Below are 19,804 nucleotides of genomic sequence, written 5' to 3'. Positions count from 1 at the left end.
AATTTTGTTACAAAATACAAGAATAATTAAGCACCTTATTTTCCTCGCCATATGAACGGAAATATTTTGCGCTTTGCCCCGCATAACAGCTCAAATGAATTCGTTACGAATGACACCTGCAACACCAGCTCGTAAAGGTAGGTGCGCTGCAAGAACACCTTCGGCGACGAGTAGTCGTCGTTTACGTTTTTGTGGACGCATGCTACGTGACGAGCAGACTTCGGTTTACTTTCATTAGCAATAACGCTCACCAGCAAGGCCTACAACTTGTCGTTCACGCTTAATGGTCATTCCGTGCACCAGCTGCAAGTATCGCTAACCGCAAACTCAACTGTTCCGCTTAACCGTCGGGAGCTCTGCCTGAATGAAAACACGAAAAGGCTTGCCTTTTTGTTATAGCCAAGGCGAAGCACCGGCGCGGGATTCTGCTCTGTAGGCTTGTTGCCCAGAAAGTGCTCGGAGCAAACCTGCGTGTTACACGTATTACCTTCGTAGGGCGCGAAGTTGAACGTGGCACCAAAATATACATAGATCGAATACTCACTCGTGCATTTTCACTGGGTTGGTAGTTCTTCCTATTCACTGCAGCTATCCACCGGTGGCGCAGCTTGGCATTCTTCGTTGCGGATGGAAATCGGCGCAGGCTGAAAACACCGCACCGGCACGATTCCCTACGTGTGTTGTGCTCTTCGCAAACAGCGCTAAGAAACCTGCTCCATTTCCGCTGGTTGTTTTGGTATCCAAACACGACGCAATGATGCCCAGATGACTTCTTCTACTTTGGATCCGTGTGAACGGGCACATTTCCGCACTTTGGAGCCCTAGAGCTGGCGCTTGCCAAGTCTACTGGTCGCCGGCGATCGCACTTTGGCAGCCCAGTACAAAATAGCGCCGGTCGACCGGGCAACCCGGGTGCGAGAGTATGCGTTCGATTAGTCTGGGTTCGAGACTAGCGTGTTCTGGTCTATATGCACTGTCTCTTGTCAGCGAACCCTGTGTAATCTGATTGCATGTGTGCGCGAGGTGAGTGGTGTAGAAATTTCTGGAAGACACGCGGGCGCCAGCAATTACTCTGAATGTTCGATGGCTCGTGTATAGAAGCCGACGCGCTTGGCCGGCAGATCAGATTTAGACGATCGCCGACTGTGTTCGCCGCTACGGTTCTACTTTAAATGTGGGCTGTTTTTGTGAGCACAGGATCGCCCAGTAAAAGTTAGTTTCGTCATTCCAAGTATTACTACAGTGTTCTTTACCGTCACTGCTACGTGACACTGTACTGATTGAATAAAGGCACGTACACGTAAATTCGAGGTTTGTATCGTTTTTTTTAGTTAAATTCATTGCCACAGTGACAATAACTCTGTGGTCGCTGTGGTACACTAACGAAGAGGTCTGGAGCGTCGGGGGCAGCAGCAGTGAAAATATGTGCCGCGACGGCGGGCGAATACGACCGAAAGGAGTAGGCCGCGGCTGCCAAGCGCGGCCCGCTCCTAATACGCGCTATACAGCTCAATATCAGGCAACGAAAATGCATCTAACCGAGACCGTCCTTGGTACCACGGCCTTTGAGCCACGTACGTACTGTGTGCATATGGCACATTGTCCAGAAAAAGCTATCTTGTGGCTCTGAGGGTTTCTCCGTACCATTGCCATAGCAGTTGTTTAGATGGTATGTAGAAGAACTAATGTACTTATCATAAAGAGCTTCTGCGGGTTCCTTGAAAGGTAGAAATGGAGCTGGGAAGAGCGATACATGAATACATATGTAAAAGGTTCCTTGATGGATATCCTTGAAAAATATAGTGTCCCTGCAGGAACATGGTCAAAGCTGGATATTTTGCCCTGTCGCCTGTCAGAAGGAGTGTTTTATTTGCTGCTTACGTGTGTAGTTTACGATTTTTTTTAGCCAATCAGATGGTTTCCAAGTGGAATTTTGTAGCTCCACCACAAAGCGAAGCACAGTAAATAATTTTAGTTTTCCCAATGCCTTCCTTCACCGAAATAACCTGTAGCTGTAAATTATTGCCCAAATATGTCTTTTGGAATACCGGCAGTGACGTACATTTACATTCATGTAACAGTATGAAAAATTATACAGTGTGTAATGTACCTTACAAATACGATGCTGACAAGAAAAACGAAGAGTATTTCCCACGAATCAAAAGAGAGAAACGGTGGCTAGGAAAAAGACTGTAGTAGCAGGCCGTGGATTACAATTAGCCAGATTATATTTTTTTAACTTGCGATAAGAGGTCGATAAACAATGCTTCTTGTTCTCTATTCAGCCGTTTTCTTGTTCTCTATTCAGCCGTTTTGAGAATTCAGTGGATTGGCATGAAGGCACACTGAGGAAGAAGCTCATTTAAATATATTTTAGAGATGGTGAAGGCATGCGGATGTGCAGAACCAGCAAGACATAGTAAGCAATATGCAACATTCCGTAGGATCAGTAACAAAACATAGATTGGAATGCTAAAGAAATGTATCCATTTTTATTTTTTTTTATTTACAAAAGACCTTACCCCCCGTAGAAGCATGATGTAAGGGGGGGTATAAACGGAAACAGTACTATAAGAGCTAGCAAACATATGTTGCAAGGGGCACTTATACATTCCTAATACAAAGCATTCAAACACAAGAGATACATACTTTCATACTTTCATACTTCAAGCATACTTCAAGAGCATACTTTCAAAATGTAACTGATGCGCATTACAAACCAGAATGCAACTGAGAACTAACAATGAAAACAATAGGTCGGTGAAGAGATTAAAAGGGTGTTCATGAAAGATGACTGCTAACTTGGTTACGGAAGGAATCATGGTTTGTTAAGGAAGCGATAGTATCGGACAAATCGTTCCACAGAGAAATGGCACGGGGAAGCGCAGAGCTGCTGAACGTTAATGTGACCGCAGATGTGCGCGTAACTGAAATTATGGAGGCGTTTTGACATGCGCAAAGGCCTTTCGAGGGGTAGCGGAGACAGCCTATTTCCATGAACGTATTTGTGGAACAAACAGAGAAGTGCGATGCAATGGCGAGTTTCAAATGACATGATGTAATGATTTTATTTATTCTCAGTTACGCTATGAGAATAGTTATAATCGCAAGAAATAAAACGTGCTGCTCTGTTTTGTAGGGCTTGGAGCATATTGATTAGATATATTTGATGAGGCGACCACACAGGGCTTGCAAATTCTAGTTGAGGCCGGACAAATGTTGCATATGCAAGCTTCCGGATGCTGGTTGGGGCGTGTTTTAGGTTTCTTCGTAAATACCCCAAAGTTCGTGAGCTTAGAAGCAAGCTGAACTCAGAGATATTTATATCAAGATGATTCCGAGACCTGAGAGTAGTTAAGGAAGTAGGTGAAATTAGAATTGACATGCTTAAGGCGAAAAGTGATAACGCTATATTTAGATTCGTTAAGATGCATTTGCCAAGTACTACACCAATCAGAAACATCTTTGAGGTCATATTGAAGTGCGATGTTGTCGTCGATTTTTTTAATGGTACGGTAAATTCTGCAATCCTCAGCAAAAAGACGGATGGAAGAAGATATGTTAGTAGGCAGGTCGTTGATGTATATTAGAAATAGTAAGGCTCCTAAAACGCTGCCTTGTGGAACACCGGAACTGACATAGCAAGGAAGTGAATACGAACTGCTAACAACTGTGAACTGCTGGCGAAGTGACAAAAAATTCCGTAGCCAAGAAAGAGTTACCGAATCTAGCCGGAGTGAAAATTATTTCGAGATTAGACCGCAATGAGCGTTATCGTCAAAGGCTTTTGAGTAATCAAGAAAAATACAATCGGATTATTTGTTGTTATTCATGCTAAAATGTAGGTCGGCTGTAAGTTCAAATAGCTGTGAATCGCATGAAAACCCTTTCCTGAAGCCATGTTGGTTAGCGAAAAAAAAAAATTAATGGACTCAAGGTGGCTGTAGACATGAGAAGCGATGATATGTTCATGTAATTTACAAGAAATGCAAGTTAAGGAGATAGGACGGTAGTTAGCAGGCAAATTTCTATCTCCCGCCTTAAATTCAGACACTACCTTAGAAATTTTCCAATCAGAAGGGAGGCGTCCGGATGATAATGATTGTCGGAATATGTGAAATAATATTTGTCTGGAAACGGAGACAGCGATTTTTAGTATTTTGGAGCTAATGTCATCAATACCGGCAGATGTAGATAATTTAAGGTTCGCAATTAGACGAGAACTACATTCGACGGTGATGTTAATAGGTTCCATGTAAGGGTGGTCGGGATCGGGTACAGTGGACTGATCCTCCGTCGTAAATACTGATGAAAAAAAAATTGTTAATAGTGACAGGGCACTCGTGGTCAGCTAGAGGTTATTGTTGGCTCCATGCAGTAATCCTTCGTATTGTAATTATTGGTGCGAGAACAAATACTTTTTTGTAGCATAAGACTAAGAAAAGGCTAATGCTTATCTTGTTGGGAAACAAGTTTTATTGGGTGCCATAGTTCTAAATATGTTCATTGGGTAAATAAATATGATGTATTTACTACTACCATGTTGGTGAAATGAGCAGGAATGATTGTTTGTAAGAGTAAACAAATGTTCCACGACACGCTAGAACAACTGCGTAGCATTAGCATAGCTGTTGTACAGCTGGCGCAAAGGCAACATAATTTTGTAAGGTAATATGATAACGTAGTGCAAAAATTCTAGATCATACCAGCTCTGAAATATATTTACATCTTCGAAACGACCAGAAGTCTCTGCCGCAGTGCCTCTATAAGGCCGATGGCGATGGTGCCTCTAGTATAAATTGGAAGTGCGATGCGCCAGTGATCGCCATTGGCGCAGCTTGTCCAGAGAGCCGCTAGAGAAACGGACACTTAGAGCTGCTGAACATCCTGTCGTTGGAACCGCATCTGAAGGCCTCGGCAAACTCTGGCATGTTCAGCAGAGGCTGTACGCACCGCTGGCGCGCCGCGAGGTCTTCCTTTTTGTCCGAACACCAAGGCACACAGTGAGACACAAAGAAAAGTTGCTCCGAAGTCAATTGCAGACCCATGGGTGTCCACCTGTGCTTCGCCGATGCAGCGCTGCTTTGATAGGCCTTGTACGACAGCCACGTGGCGATGTGGTTTATCAGGGAGACCTTCGGGGCCTCTCGTGTCCACAAATGCCGACTGAAAGGTGCATGCTGCATTGAATCAATAATATATTTATGACTGTGATGCGTCGCTGCTTTGCCGTAACTAAAGCATGTGCTCGAACGTGTTACAAACCTCTATGCGGTAGCATGACCAAATAAATAACCACAGAAGTATCAGGTTGTCGTAACCCGCAAATGCGCCAACGTAAAACAATTATTTAATTCGTCGGGATTAACAGCAATTGGTTTCTATGAACATTAAAACCAGGACTGCATGCTACACTCACATGTTCTCACTGTCACAAAAAGCAGGGCTTCATATAGAAAGACTAAGTTGTTGCTCTTGGCTAGGAATGTGTGAGGGCAATTTAGGAAAGGGTTCTTGGATTAAACAACGTTTCCGCCCATGTTTTTTCAAGCTCCAAACATTTGCAAAAAGTAGACTGTGCTGTTTTGTAACAGTTAGTAGATGAATCAGTAGCACGCCATGCAAGTTATTTGGTAGCAGCGCCAAAAAGAACAATATTTACAACAACATTTGTGACAAAGAAAAATGTAACCCACGGTAAGTATATTTTTTCAGCTACAACAAAGAGCTGCAGGCTTGCAATGGAAACAGTTTGTTGCCGAAATTTTCCAACGAAAGATATTGCTGCACTAAAACATTACCAGGAATAATACAGTACACGCCTCTCAAGACATTCACTGGGTTTCAGACTTTCAGTCATTCGTAGTTTTGTTTTTTATGAAAATGGGTACCGCCAAATTGAAAGCGGCTATTTTTTCATTGACAATGGTGATATACCTGAGTCATTGTTCATTTGTTTTATTTGGTTTCGTTCTCAATTATGTTGCAATAAGTTTTGGATGTGCAACGTGTTCAAAGCGAGCGTTTTCTTTTAGCCAAGGTGCGTAATTTGTCCGGACAGCGGGCCCGCAAATATTTAACTCATATGGGCAGAGACATATGCAAGTTGGGCTCCTATCGCTTTGAAACTTGGCAATTAAAGTTAATGAATGAAATCCAAAGCTTTTAATTTTTTAAAAAGCGGATTGAGTAGCAGTGCCGCACTATAATGAAGCTAAACACATATAACGCTGTTCATCATCATCATCACCATCATCAGCCTATTTTATGTCTACTGCAGGACGAAAGCCTCCCCTGCAATCTCCAATTACCCCGGTCCTGCGCCAACCGATTCCAACTAGCGCCCGCGAATTTCCTAATTTCATTGCCCGTGCACCCAGTTTTCGGCCGTCCTCGACCGACGCTTCTTTTCACTTGGTAACCATTCTGTAAACCTAACGGTCGAACGGTTATCCAACCTATATAACGCTCTTAAAGCAACATCGTCAGGCTTTCAATATTTATATGACGATATTGCTACCAGGCTGAAACATTATTTTCAAGCTAAACAGTCACTCACACTAACGTAGTTTTTCTCTTAATAGTCGCACAAGTCTTTCCAACAGTAAAATGTGTTTAAAATTCTTCATATTCCCTAATTTCTTTCTCTTATTTGGTAGGCATACCAGTAAACTACCTCCAATTTTTCCAATATACAGCAGCGCTGAATAAACCGAGATCAAAAATTTTCCACATTATGCAAGTTCATGAACTTGACAGTTATCAATTCTGGATAGCCTTTCATATTTCGCCCTCATAAAATTTAACGCCATTGTAGAACATTACGCATGACAAATGTATATGAAGCTAAAGAAACGTTACGTTAGCAGCGTCACGTGGCTTAGTGTAATAGCACTTGAATAAAACAGAATGGAAATACGGAACAGCCACCGGCATATCAGTAAAGTAGTTATACTGCGGTGTATATCGGTAAATATGAGCATGTAAATTACAGAAGTCGCAGTTAAACGCGTAGCGAGGTACGTTTCCGCTACATTTCTTCTGCGCTTGCCGCACACGCAGAGCCATTTTGCGGCAAACACAGAAGACCCCCTCCTCGCAATGTACGGCGCTGCGAGTCGCGGCGCGTCGCGGCCCGGCTGTTCGTGCCGATCATGACGTTTGGCTCGCGTAGATCATTTCACCCTCCGAGACACCGAGTTCTTTGGCTCGTTCCACTTGCTCAGGCGCACGTTTCGTTGCCGCGCCGAACGCTGCGTTGCTCGACGCTCACCGCGTGGTAGGTGGGCGAAAAGTCCGATGCGGGGCGCCTCGTAAGTGGTCGCTGTGCTATAGCGCATTGTCTTACACCCTTTGGCGGGTCGATGGGAAGGCTGTCGCGTTCCACTCTTGAAGGCAAAGCTTAAGCGGCTTCCAATTTTTCGCCAAAATGTATGCGTGTTTTGTTGCCTGTGACTAGCTGGGCGACAACAGGTTGTTTTACGGAGCCTCTATGGTATGCCGTAAGTCGAAACACCATCTGGAATGAAAATAGTTATTGTGCGAGCCATCCAGATACCTGGACTATCAGGAGTGACACTGGAACCTAACTACACAACCGAACAGCATATCTCATATAGGTGCGGAGTAGCCCATACATATTTCACAGAAGGCTGTAGATGTACCACCATCATTATCCAGCAGCCCACATTAAAATATACTGCAGGACAAATGCCTCTCCCTGCGATCTCCAATTACCCCCGTCTTTCGCTAGCTGATTCCAACTTGCGCCTACAAGTTTCCAAATTTAATGGCCCCACCTAGTTTTCTGCCTTCCTCGACTGCGCTTGCATTATCTTGGCATCAATTCGGCAACTCTAATGGTAAACCGGTTATCTACCCTAGGCATTAGAGGGTCTGCGCGGCTCCATTGTTTTCTCTGAATGTCAACTAGAAAATCGGCTATTCCCATCTCTTCTGCGGCCCACACCGCCCTCTTCCTATCTCCTTGCTTTACCCCTAACGTTTTCCGTTCCATAGCTCTTTGAGCGGTCTTGAACTACTCAAGTTTCTTTTTTAACCGCCTCTTCTGGGCGATACCTTTAATTAGGTATGTGCTCGAATTGGCAAAGCCAATTTTGGGGGTAGGTCATTCAAGTTTTCTGGGATGATTCACGGCAATTTTGGGAGTGGGCCAAGTAGCTTTTGAACACTGGTAAACCCAGTTTTCGAATTGGGCAAAGCCCAATTCAGTGCGGGCCGCAGCAGGTCCAGCGCCGGGAACATGACTTCATACTCAAGCCAACGCAGCAGATACGGATAGTGGGCTTGCTGTTGCGGAGCGATGGCAAGGCGCATGCAGCCGTCAACAAAATCACGACCACATCAGAGCAGGTCCTGAGCATGGTCCGGAGAGTCACTAACCGGAACAGAGGAATCAAGGAAGAAGACACGCTGCGCCTGGTGCAGGCATTCGTCGTGTCACGCATAACGTACTCCGACCCGTACCTCTAGCTTGCGAAGGTGAACCACGAGACGCTGAACACGACGATACGGAAAGCAGTCAAACTCGCCATGGGCATCCCAGTCTACTCGTCAACGCATGAGCTGCTGGAAATGGGTGCCCACAACACGGTGGAAGAGCTGGTGGAAGCACACCTATCCCACTAGAGAGTAAGGCTGAGCCGGACAGAGCATGGTCGGGGCGTCCTACGCAAGATAGGATGGCAAATTGAACAGCAACCGACAACGGAGCCGCTCCCCACAACATGGAGAGACGTGTTAAGACCAAGCCCCTCCCCCGGAACATGCAGCCGGGGAGGAACAACGAGAGACGCTCTGCGCGGGCCAAGGCACTGGCTCGACAGCTGGAAGAGGACCCCGAGGATCTCTACACGGACGCCTCGCTTCCCAAGCACGGAACCAGAGCAACGGCGGTGGTCACCACCATCGATAAACTTTTCACAGGCGCGTCGGTACAGACGACGAATACAGCGGATGCAGAAGAAGTGGTTGTGGCCCTCGTACTCGCACAACCAAGAGTGAGGACCATCATCACAGACTCCCAGACCACCTACGCAAGCTACCGCAAGGGGAACTTCTCTCCTGCGGCACTAACGATCCTCACCAAATGCAAATCACCGGGACGGTGGTGGTGGTGAAAAACTTTTATTGCTCTCAGACGAGAAGCACACGGAGGCACGCACATGGGCCGGTCATTAAGGGCCCAGCCCTTAAAATACTGGGTGGAATCCCTAGTACGGGACCCCAGTGGCGTCCGCCGCTGCCCGGGCGCGCTCGACCAAGGCCCTTTGGGTCTGCAGGTCATAGCAGCCGAGCAGGGTCGCCTCCCAGTCCTCCCGAGTGGGGTTGGGGTGAGGGGCAATAGCTGGGTTAGATGGGCAGGCCCACACCATGTGGTAGATGTCCGAAGACTTCTCCGCACAGTGCGGACAACTGCCCGTGAAAGAACGATCGAAATGTTTGAGTGCTGCCGGGCACAGCAGAGTGTTCGTATAGAGACGGAGTAGAAGCCGCTCCTCCGTCTTTGATAGACCTTTACTCGGGCGAGGGTAAAGGCTATGGCCAGATTTATAATGCAGGACAATGTCTTTAAAAGAATACGCAGGATTGAATTCAAGATCCTGATCTAGGGGGTCGAGAAAGGAAGCCCGGAGAGAGAGCGCGCGGGCGGCGGCATCGGCTGCCTCATTCCCCTCGAGACCCATATGAGCAGGAGCCCATACTATGTTCCGGTGAGCGGGGTCCCCGGTGTAGGTGCAACTTTGAAGTAGTCGGTAGGCTAAGTATGGAGCCCAGCCTTGCTCGACGTTCCGACAGGCCCCTCGCGAGTCGGAGATAATTGTTTTGGAATCAGGGTGGGTAGCTGCCAGTGAAATGGCGACCTCCTCCGCATGAGTTATGTCGCAGGCGCGAAATGTAAGCCCGTTAACTGTTTTGGACTGGTGGACGACTGCGGCCGTGTACCATCCCCCATGGTGGGGGCCGGAGGCGTCCACGTAATAAATGCCGGGTTTCGACCCATAATGACGGCCCAGGGCTTCCGCCCGCGCCAGGCGCCGACCATTATGGTCCTCACGTGTCATGTTGTTAGGAAGAGGGCGTACGTGGAGGGCGCATCTCCACTCGAAAGGGAGTCGTACTCGCTCTTCCATAAGGGTGGTGTGTTAGATGTGTAGGCGGGCAAGGAGGCGGCGACCCGACAGTGTCTTAGAGAGGCGTGTGTATTGGTTAGTTAAGTGAGCCTCTCGGAGCTCCCGGAACGTGTTCACCATGCCTAGACCCAGGAGTCGCTGGTTGGAGGTGTTCACGGGGAGATCGAGGGCTCTCTTAATAATTTTGCGGAGGATGACTTCGAGTGCATCCTCGTCATGTTTCCGAAGGTGGAGGTAAGGAGTCGAATATAAGATTCGACTGGTCACGAATGCATGCGCCAGCCGCAAGGCGTCTTTGCACCGCAACCCCCCGCGTTTGTTGGAAACCCGGCGGACCATGCGGCCCACCTGGTCCCCCACCTTACGGAGCTGGGCCAGGGTAGTGTTCGACCGTCTATGTTGATCAATGAAAAGCCCCAGTACCCGGACTTCTGTGTGTTCAGGAATTGGTCCTGTCTCCAGAAAGAGCTCAATTTTGGCTGTACACTTTGGTGAGGGGCGTATGTGTACAAATTCAGACTTTTGAGGGGAGCATTGAAGGCCACAGTGGCGAGCATAACGGTCCACTATGGTCGCCGCTTGTTGCAGGTTGGCCTCAATGTCTCCGAGTGAGCCCTGCGTGGCCCATAGGGTGATGTCGTCGGCATACAGCGCATGCTGCACACCAGCGACAGCACCCAATTGGGCCGGCAGGTGCATCATAGCCAGATTGAATAGGAGAGGAGACAGCACTGCACCCTGTGGTGTTCCTCTGGTTCCAAGTCGAAAGGGACCGTGTTCAGTGTCCTGGATTTTAATGTAGGAGTCACGATCTGTCAAAAATTGCCGAATGTATCTGAACGCGTTGCGTCCGCAGCCGGTTTGTGAAAGATGGGTGAGTATTACCTCGTGAGTAACGTTGTCGAAGGCCCCCTTCAAGTCTAAGGCGAGTACGACCTTATCGTTGTGGGGGCATTCGACCGGGTCAAGGATGTCCCGATTGAGTTGTAGCAGAACATCCTGTGCGGACCTGTGCGGGCTAAATCCGAACATGGTGTCTGCGAAGATGTGTTGATTTTCCATGAACTCGGACAACCTGTCACGCACCATCGTCTCCATTAGTTTGCCCACACACGAGGTGAGAGAGATGGGGCGAAGGTTGTCCGTGTTGATGGCCTTGCCAGGTTTGGGAATGAAAGTGACCAGAGCGGTTTTCCAATCGTTGGGGAGTGGCGCGTCCCCGAGCCAGATTGAATTGATGTAATCCAATAAGGACTGGTAGGCCGGGTCGGGTAAGTTAGCGAGTAATTTGACTGTAATTTTGTCCCGACCCGGGGCTGTGCCACGTTTCATTTTCGCCAGGGCTGCCCGCAAATCGTGGAGCTGGAACGGCTGATCCAGCTCAGCGTTCTCCGAACCTGCATAAGAGTACGCCGATCCGCAGGGGTCCTGGGTAGTGCACAAGTATTGGTCCCGTAACTTGTGCGCTAGCTGAGTTGTGTTGCCGTGAAAACTGTGTATGGCACGTTGTAGATGTTTATGAGTTTCTGTGCGTGTCTGCGTTGGGTCGATAAGGGCGCGGAAGAGCCGCCAGGTATTCCTGCTGGACATCTGCCGCGCCGCCGTGTTGCAACGATCCGCCCAGTTGGCGTCTGCGAGCTGGGCCGCATACTCGGCCGCCTGCTGGGTGAGCTCGGCAATTCGAGCCTTAAGTTTGCGGTTATGCTTTTGTCGGCGCCACCGGCGGACGAGGCAATGCCGCGCTTCCCAGAGGTGGAGGAGGTGGTTATCCACGTCCGATACCGCCTCGGAAAGCTGAATTTTGGTTTCGGTGGAGCGAAGGCTAGAAACCAATTGTTGGGACCATGTCTGGTAGCCTTGCTCGAGTATAGATGTCGCTGTGTTGTAATTTTGCCTAAACTTGGACCAATCTGGGAGTCGGGCCTGTGTTGTGGGTTTTGCTAATGGCTTGGTCCGAATTGTAGTGTTTAGGATGCAGTGGTCGCTACCGAGGGTTGCCTCTGTGTTGACCCAGTCTGCATACTGAATGTTGCGGGTAAAGGTCAAATCCGGACATGTATCCCGTGTCACAGAATTGCCTATACGGGTTGGGTGGACGGGGTCTGTGTGAAGAGTGAGGCCCAACGTTGACGCAAGCTCCACCAACTTGCGTCCCCGTTTCTCTTCACGCTGTTATCCCCAGACTCGACTGGGGGCGTTGAAATCGCCAACAATCAAGAGGGGGTCCCGACCCGCAACTCTTAGCGCACGGCTAAAGACGTCGGAGAATGATACATTCGGCAATTTGGGTGTGCAGTAGACATTTAGAATGTGCAATGGTGAGTCCTGTTTGCGGAGGGGGAGGAGAGTCACCATTACATGGGAAAACTCAAGGTGGAGGTCTAAGTCGACCATATTTGCAGTATAATTTTTATGAACGCATAGACAAGACGAGGGGTCCTGCTGAAACGTCGTATAGTTTGTTAAGGTGGCGCCCCTTCCTGGCTCTTGAAGGGCCACCACGGCGGGCATATGCTCAAAAGTTGAAAGGAAAAGCCGAAGGTTGGCCCGCTTAGTACGAGACCGTAGTCCTCGGCAGTTCCATTGAGTTACTGTGACAGGATATGCCAATTTAGATAAGGGGGAACGCCTACACCGAGGTTGTCCCGCCATGTTCGGATTTAGAGGTTAGAGGAGGGAAGGTAGGTGTCCCGGAGCCAGCAACCAGGGGCTGAAATTCAGCTCCTGATAGGGGGCAGCTGTCCTCATCATCTTCCAGATCAATTGCTCTACGCGATTTGGAGGGCCGGCCGGATACATCTTTAAGAGGACCGGCCCTGCGAGTCGTGCGGGGGAGATTCGCGACATGTTGGGCAATCATGGTAGGAAGGGCCTCCATGACCTTGGCAATGATGCGTTCCATTGCCGTCCCGATAAGGGTCTCGAATTTGGCGTTAAGACGGGCTTCAAGATTGGCCACAAAGGCGTCCGACGTCACCGGCGCCGCCGCGTCGCTCTCCATGGCTTCTGCTAGGGGGGCAGATTGGGGGGGAGCAGCGGTTTTAGCTTCTAAGGCTTCAATTTTGGCAAGTAGCATCTCGTTTTGGACCCGGAGAGATGCTACCAAGTTGTGAAGCTCGGCGTCGGTCGCCGAGCTAGGGGAAGGAGAAAGTGGTTGGGAGGAGGAGGCAACCCTGCCCGAGCCGCTCAAATGTACAAAGCTCAAAGCCCAAATGTACAGAAGCGGCAGATGTAGGCTTCCCCGTCCGCATCCGCGCATCCGCAACTCAGTCGAATGCACCAAACGATCGTGCGATGCACGCAAGCGGGGTCGCTAGCGCATCCCGTGTTCTTGCACAAGATGTTCCCAACAGCGCATCACACTTCATGCCCGTTTTGCAGACGATCAAAAGGCACTCTAGCACACATCCTTGCAGAGTGCACTAAGCTCAAGAACCCCCCACCATCCCTACCCCACACCCTCCCCAACCTCAACCCCCCCGAGCCATGGGAGAACTTGTTGTCCAGCCCCGACCTACCGACCCAGCTCGCGCTGGCGGCTAGGGGCCAGGAACTGCTGGACGCATATGGGACGTGAGAAGAAGGTTCCACCCCATCGGGTGCCAGCGCGCACCAACCTTTACTAAGGGCTGAGTACAAAGGTTGATTCTCTCTCTCTTCATACTCGGGCACCTCGGTTTTGCTACCATCGGATGTTAAGAGGAAGCTTTAGCTCGTGTGCGCCTATCTAAATATATGTAAAAGGAGAATTCATTTTTCTCGGCAGCCACTGCACCAAATTTGACAAGGATTGTTGCATTTAAAAGAAAAAACTTAAAATCTAGTGACTGTTGGTTTCGAATTTTCGATTTAGGTCGTCAATTTTTTATTAAGAATTGGCAATAATCGCAAACTTTCAGAAAGCGAAATTATCAAGTTAACAACTCTGTAACTCAACAAGAAAAAGTGGTATCGCAATTCTGTGAACTGTATCTCATAGCACATGTAAAGCGGACAAATTTGAAATCTTACACAAGAATCTCAAAAAATTTATCAATATGTAATTACAACTTTTGCAGAACCCTCGTAAACAACGTAACAAATTCACGTAAGATGTAAAATGATATAACGAATTTGTCCGCTTTCATTTATCTAATGGATGCCGTTTACAGAATACCGTGATATTTGTTCTTGATCCATAGCTATTAGTTTGTAAACTTTGTGCTTCTATTTTTTTCATACTTCTGAATTTTTGAAAATCTTTTTTAACAAAATTCAATCCCTAAATCAAACTTACGCTTACAACAGTCACGAGAATTTACCTTTCTTTCTCAAATGCAACCAATTGCATTAAAATCGGTTCAGGGGTTACCCCAGAAAAACGTTTTTGCGTTTTTACATGCATTTGGATAGGCAGCGTCGGTGTTGGGCCCGAGCTAAAGCTTCCTCTTAACGCCTGACGGACGACGGATTTTTCGCTTCATGCGGTATAAAATGCTTTCGCATTGAATGTTATTTCAGTGGGGTAAACCAGCAAAATTAAAGGAGGAGAAAACTCTGCTTCTTGCTAAAGAAGGCGATCGATGGTGAACTTGCGCAAGCCGGGTCTTTTTTTTTTAATGCGTAGCATTCTTTGGCGACTCACCCAGGAAATCGGTCCGTCGATCAATCGGCTTGTCCGTAATGTGAAACATGATGCATCCACAAAGAAAAGAAATCCAAGAACCACGCTGGTCTGTGGAACCTATGATTGTACGCACCGAAGCCGTGTGTCTTCCCCATTGGGCTAAGTACAAACATTTACAGCGTCGCTCCTTGGCGTCCGTTCCTGCTGCGAGTGTCGGCGCCGCGCTTCGCAACCAAGCGAGCGAGCACAGCGAAAAATGAGAGCGGAGCGGGTGGTGAAAGACAGTGAGGGCGAGAATGAAAACGGAGGAGGGTGCAGCCGAACCACGAGGCGGAAAACGAAGGAAGAGTGTAAGCGAAAGCGTGAGAAGAGGCGCGTAGCGTAGCGCCGCGCAAGACGAGCTCTGCGGCGACCATTGTTACGAGATGGCGCAAGGGTAGCGCGCTTGTTTAGATGCCCTCGGTCGCCTCCACTCCGTTCGCAGGGGGGCGGCCATCGAGGCACCCTACGCGTCGTCTGTTCACCAAAGCACTGCATGAGCCGAGGTCACTCTGTGGTGGTTACCGTGAATGTCGCCCACGCATCATCTACGCAATACGTCTCGGGATCTCCCGATTAGCGATGGAGTCGCGCCACACTTCGCTCCGTTTGAAACGTGTCGTACGAGACGCACTGTCCCCGACGGCCAATATATCGCGAAATGAACGCATGTATAGAGCTGCTCTCCAATTACGCAATAGCAAGTATCGTAGTCGTCACCTCACTCTTTCTTATTCTTTAATGCATGGGAGCAGGATTTTCAGAGAAACAAGATAAACAAGGCACTACAAAAATTTAAGGTGATTGAAAATGCATTTGAATGTTAAACACTTGCAAGTGTCCAGTAAAGGTATGATGTCCGGCGCTGTTTCCTGTGCAGAGTACGCCCTATGAACGTAAGCAAGATGTTCCTGAAAAAAACGACCGAGTGCTTCACGGTGCTTCAGCGTGCCTGTCACACATTCTACTGTATTGTATTGTATTGTATTGGGTTTTATGGCGCACAAGCGACTTAGGCTATCATGCGCCAAACACATGGTATAACTTATTTCAAAATTGGGCATCTTCAGCGAGGTCCTTGTCCGGACAAGGCCTCTGAGGAGCCCAACAAACCAAATGAAGACCTCAGCCTTCCTCTCAGAACTCAGAAAACGGGTGAGGTGCATCATAAGATGCGTGAAAAAACCTGGTAATAATAAGGCTATGTAGGCCAAGTAACATGAACACTTCATGTGGTGGATCAAAGGGATCTTTAAAAGGTAGAAAAACATGCATGGTGTGATATCTAAATATATTTTAAGTGTTATTTGGAGAATGTCCCCATAGAACAGAGCATTCCCTAGAATCTACAAAGCAGTCATCAATCGTTTCGGCGTGTGGACAGAAACGACAATTTGCACGAAACAGCGCCTTTTTTGCAACGAGGATTTGATAGGAAGCGTTGCCAACTGTAGCTTAAAAAAAAGTTTTGATCCCTGGAGGAATGATCCTTCAATGGACACGCTTAGGCACATTCCAAATAAGGCCCACCAGAATGCCTAACAGGAAACAACGTGTCTATGAGTGCTGCGGAATTTTCTTTGGGGGAGGGAGTGAAAATATCAACAATGCTAAAGTGACCTTTAAGAAAGTGAATGCTTTCGACGATCCTCTTCAAGATGCCTCTGGTGCATCTGTGACATATGAATACGGAAGTATTTCTGGACCGTAATTGTTTATTTTAAATTGCAACACCCTCTCAGAAATGAACGGTTTGCATCACGAAAGAAGAATAACCGGGAAATGAGTTGCCTAACAAAAAGGTGAATTAGGCCATGACCCCCACGGTCAAGAGAAAAAGAAAAGCTTATCACGCTGCAGGGCCTCAACACGCGAGCTCAATACATAGGTAGCAGATACACGATGGCAATCTGGGAACCTAAGCCACGAGCAGTCCAATACCTGCGGGAAATAATAAGTCCAGCTGGTGGAAACAAATTGGAAGCTGCAGCTCGGCTGGATATGGACAGCTGCCTCACCTGCTAGTATTTAATCTTGCGTTGTACTTCTGCAGCTGCCGCTAGCCAGTGAGGATTAGTATTGCGATAGTGAGAGAGGGGTAGACCTAAGTACTTGAAGTCCTGCCCCCCCCCCCTGAATACCTGCGAAGTGAGTTGGCATCGTACACCACCATCATGAGCCTGGCCAAGCCTACTGCAAGGCAAAGACCTCTCCCATACTTCTCCAGCTACCACTGTCATGTGCTAATTGTGGCCATGTCCCTGCAAACTTCTTAGTTTCAACCGTCCACCTAACTTTCTGTCACCCCTTGCTACGCATTCCTTCTCTTGGAATCCAGTCCGTAACCCTTAATGACCATCGATTATCTTCCTTCCTCATTACCTGCCCTGCCCATACCCGTTTTTCTTGATTTCAACCAAGATGTCATTAACTCGCGCTTGTTCCCTCACCCCAATCTGCCCTCTTCTTATCCCGTAAACGTTACACCCACCATTCTTCTTTCCATAGCTCATTGCATCGTCCTCAATTTAAGTAGAACCCTTTTCGTAAGCCCCCAAGTTTCTACCCCGTAGGTGAGTACTGGTAAGACACAGCCGTCATACACTTTTCTTTTGAGGGATAATGGCAACCTGTTCATGATCTGAGAATGCCTGCCAAACACACCTCAGCCCATTCTTATTCTTACCATACCACCACAGACCACCGTACACCATTACACAATTACGGATTACAATTACACAACCAAAACCCAGAACTCTTCTCAAAGTTCCCTGCTGCACTGGAAGCTGAACAAAACTTGCGTTTTGGCAAGACAATATTCACGCTATTCTTGCCAGCACAGAAGAAGGATATGTTATTTGCATAGCCAAGTACACGAATCTCATTAGACAACAAACTTAATCCATGAAAGGCATGGCACTTCAGAATTCGGGCACAAAGCGTTTCCAAGCACAAAGCGAATAACAGAAGGCACAGGAGCAGTCCAGGTAGCCAGAACAAACGAACGGCCTTTAACGAAGTACTAATTTTGTGCAGATCGCCCTTTTGCGTCGACCGCCTGCGCCTAGTCACTCTGTCTGGTCACTCAGCGACAGGGGAACCATCCAACTGACCATTAGAAAGAACCCGCCGGACCCACAAATGCTTCTGCGCATCCTCATGACCCCTGACGTAACCAGCCGGGTACTTAAATGGTTCCTTGACTGAGAGCGGCATCACACAGGACCAGTCCAGGCAGCCACAACAATCGAACGGTCTTTAACGAAATACTTATTTTGTGCAGATCACCCGTCACCGTTTTACGTAGAGCGCCTACGCTCAGTCACTCTTCCAGATCACGCAGCCACAGGGGGACCATCCATTTGACCATTGGAAAGAATCCGCCGGACCCACAAATGCTTCTGCGCATCCTCATGAGCCCTGACGTCATCAGCCGGGTACTTAAATGGTTCCCTGACTGAGAGCAGCATCACACAGGAGCAGTCCAGGCAGTCATAACAAACGAACGGCCGTTAACGAAGTACTTATTTTGTGCTCGTGCGTTGTATTCATATCGTTACTGAAATAATAATTACTTAGGCTGCCGGACTGCTCCCTAATTTGCGCGCAATATGAGTGAAAAGGCTCCTACTACCGTGAAAGAACTTTCCAAGGCTTTGGTAGATTGACTTAGGGTGCGATCTTGTACGCGTTCCAAAATAGAACGGAGGCGGTCCGTTCCACCGAGCCGCACACGGTTGGTCAATTTGAACGGTGAAGAACGCCATGACGTCAATTGTGAAGTGATATCTGCTGTCGATCATTCCGTGTTGTCTGCTATCGGACGAACGCAACGGAACGGACCGCCAATTTCGCGACGGAAAGAACGGACCGCCTCCGTTCGAGTTTGGAACGCGTACAAGATCGCACCCTTAAAGCCCCTCCATCCACGCGCCACCGCCGACCAGGTTAAGTACCGCCAACCTACCCTCCTCCTTCACGCTCCTCTCCCACTCACCTCCTCAGCTTCCGGCGTCAAGCGGAACTTACGTAGCTTCAGCTTCCTGTTCCGAGTGGAAGTGACGCTATGTTTTTTAGCGTTGTTTACTTTCGCGTCTACCGAGAGGGATTAATTGCACCAGCTGCGGTTGAAACTGTTAATGCGATTCCATCCAAGAACCACCGCCTATTGTAATCGGCGATCTGGTCGTGTTCGCTGCTTCGCGTCAACCTGCGACGGGTTGTGCCACGAGAGACAACGTACAGTGGAACGTAGTGCCTGGGTGCTGTTACGAACTTCCAACCGGTGCCACCAGTGTTACGAACTTCCAACCGGTGCCACCAGTGTTACGAACTTGTACCGCTGCACCACGATTACGGCTTTGTGGTCCCGTAGCGCTCGTCACCCGTTTCGTGACAGAGCGTTGGTAGCGAAGACTCCGAGCCTGGCGTCGATGAGAATAACAAAAGGGACTTTATACATTATATACAGGTTATCATACAGGACATGAACGGGTCGGCACTGGGGCCGAGTGCTCACAACAAACGCGACTGTTCTCGCACGACGACGTCCGGCGAAAACGCGTGACACATCTCACCCCAGTCGGGAGCGACACTCTCTCCCGGTGGGTCGGCGGATCCTGTTTTTCAGGCAGCGCGTTGCTGCTTTTATAATCCCCGAGGAACCATTGTCACTCAAACGGCCCAATACAAAGTCAGCACACGACGGTCGTCCGAGGGGTCCAACCAGCGACCGCGCTGGCCACCCGGTTCAAAGTTCGCGCGCGCGGTGACCTCCAGGCAAAGGGAGGTGCGGCGCCGGGCTGTCTGGCACACGCTGACACGTCCAAACTTGCGGCTCGCCGAGGCTTCTCCCGCACGCTGCCCGACGGCTCAGCATCTTGACTTGTGAAGGGAGAATTAGGGCGCTCGCAGGATAGATTCTGCATCTTGCAGATTCGGAATCCGGGCTTGTGGTAATGGCACAACAGTGCTTGGAGAGCGCTCCCGTTTTTCGTGCATTTGG

At 48.6% G+C, this 19,804-nt stretch overlaps 1 protein-coding gene across 2 annotated transcripts in view; it reads right to left on the bottom strand.

The window, feature by feature from the left end:
* Window positions 1-2,949: 2,949 nt before the first annotated feature.
* Window positions 2,950-19,804, bottom strand: part of LOC139054876 (neprilysin-like) — a 124,974-nt gene continuing 108,119 nt past the window's right edge. The window contains exon 8 of one of the 2 annotated variants that reach the window (XM_070532557.1): window positions 2,950-5,180. In XM_070532557.1, coding sequence (XP_070388658.1) covers window positions 4,854-5,180 — 327 coding nt within the window. In that variant the 3' untranslated portion in view covers window positions 2,950-4,853. The remainder of the gene's footprint in view (window positions 5,181-19,804) is intronic. The other variant, XM_070532558.1, reaches the window with a different exon arrangement.

This window comes from Dermacentor albipictus, chromosome 1, assembly GCF_038994185.2.
Source record: "Dermacentor albipictus isolate Rhodes 1998 colony chromosome 1, USDA_Dalb.pri_finalv2, whole genome shotgun sequence".
Classification (NCBI taxonomy): Eukaryota; Metazoa; Arthropoda; class Arachnida; order Ixodida; family Ixodidae; genus Dermacentor; species Dermacentor albipictus.
Note: the sequence above shows the minus strand (reverse complement) of the source record. Positions and strands in the feature narration are given on the sequence as shown.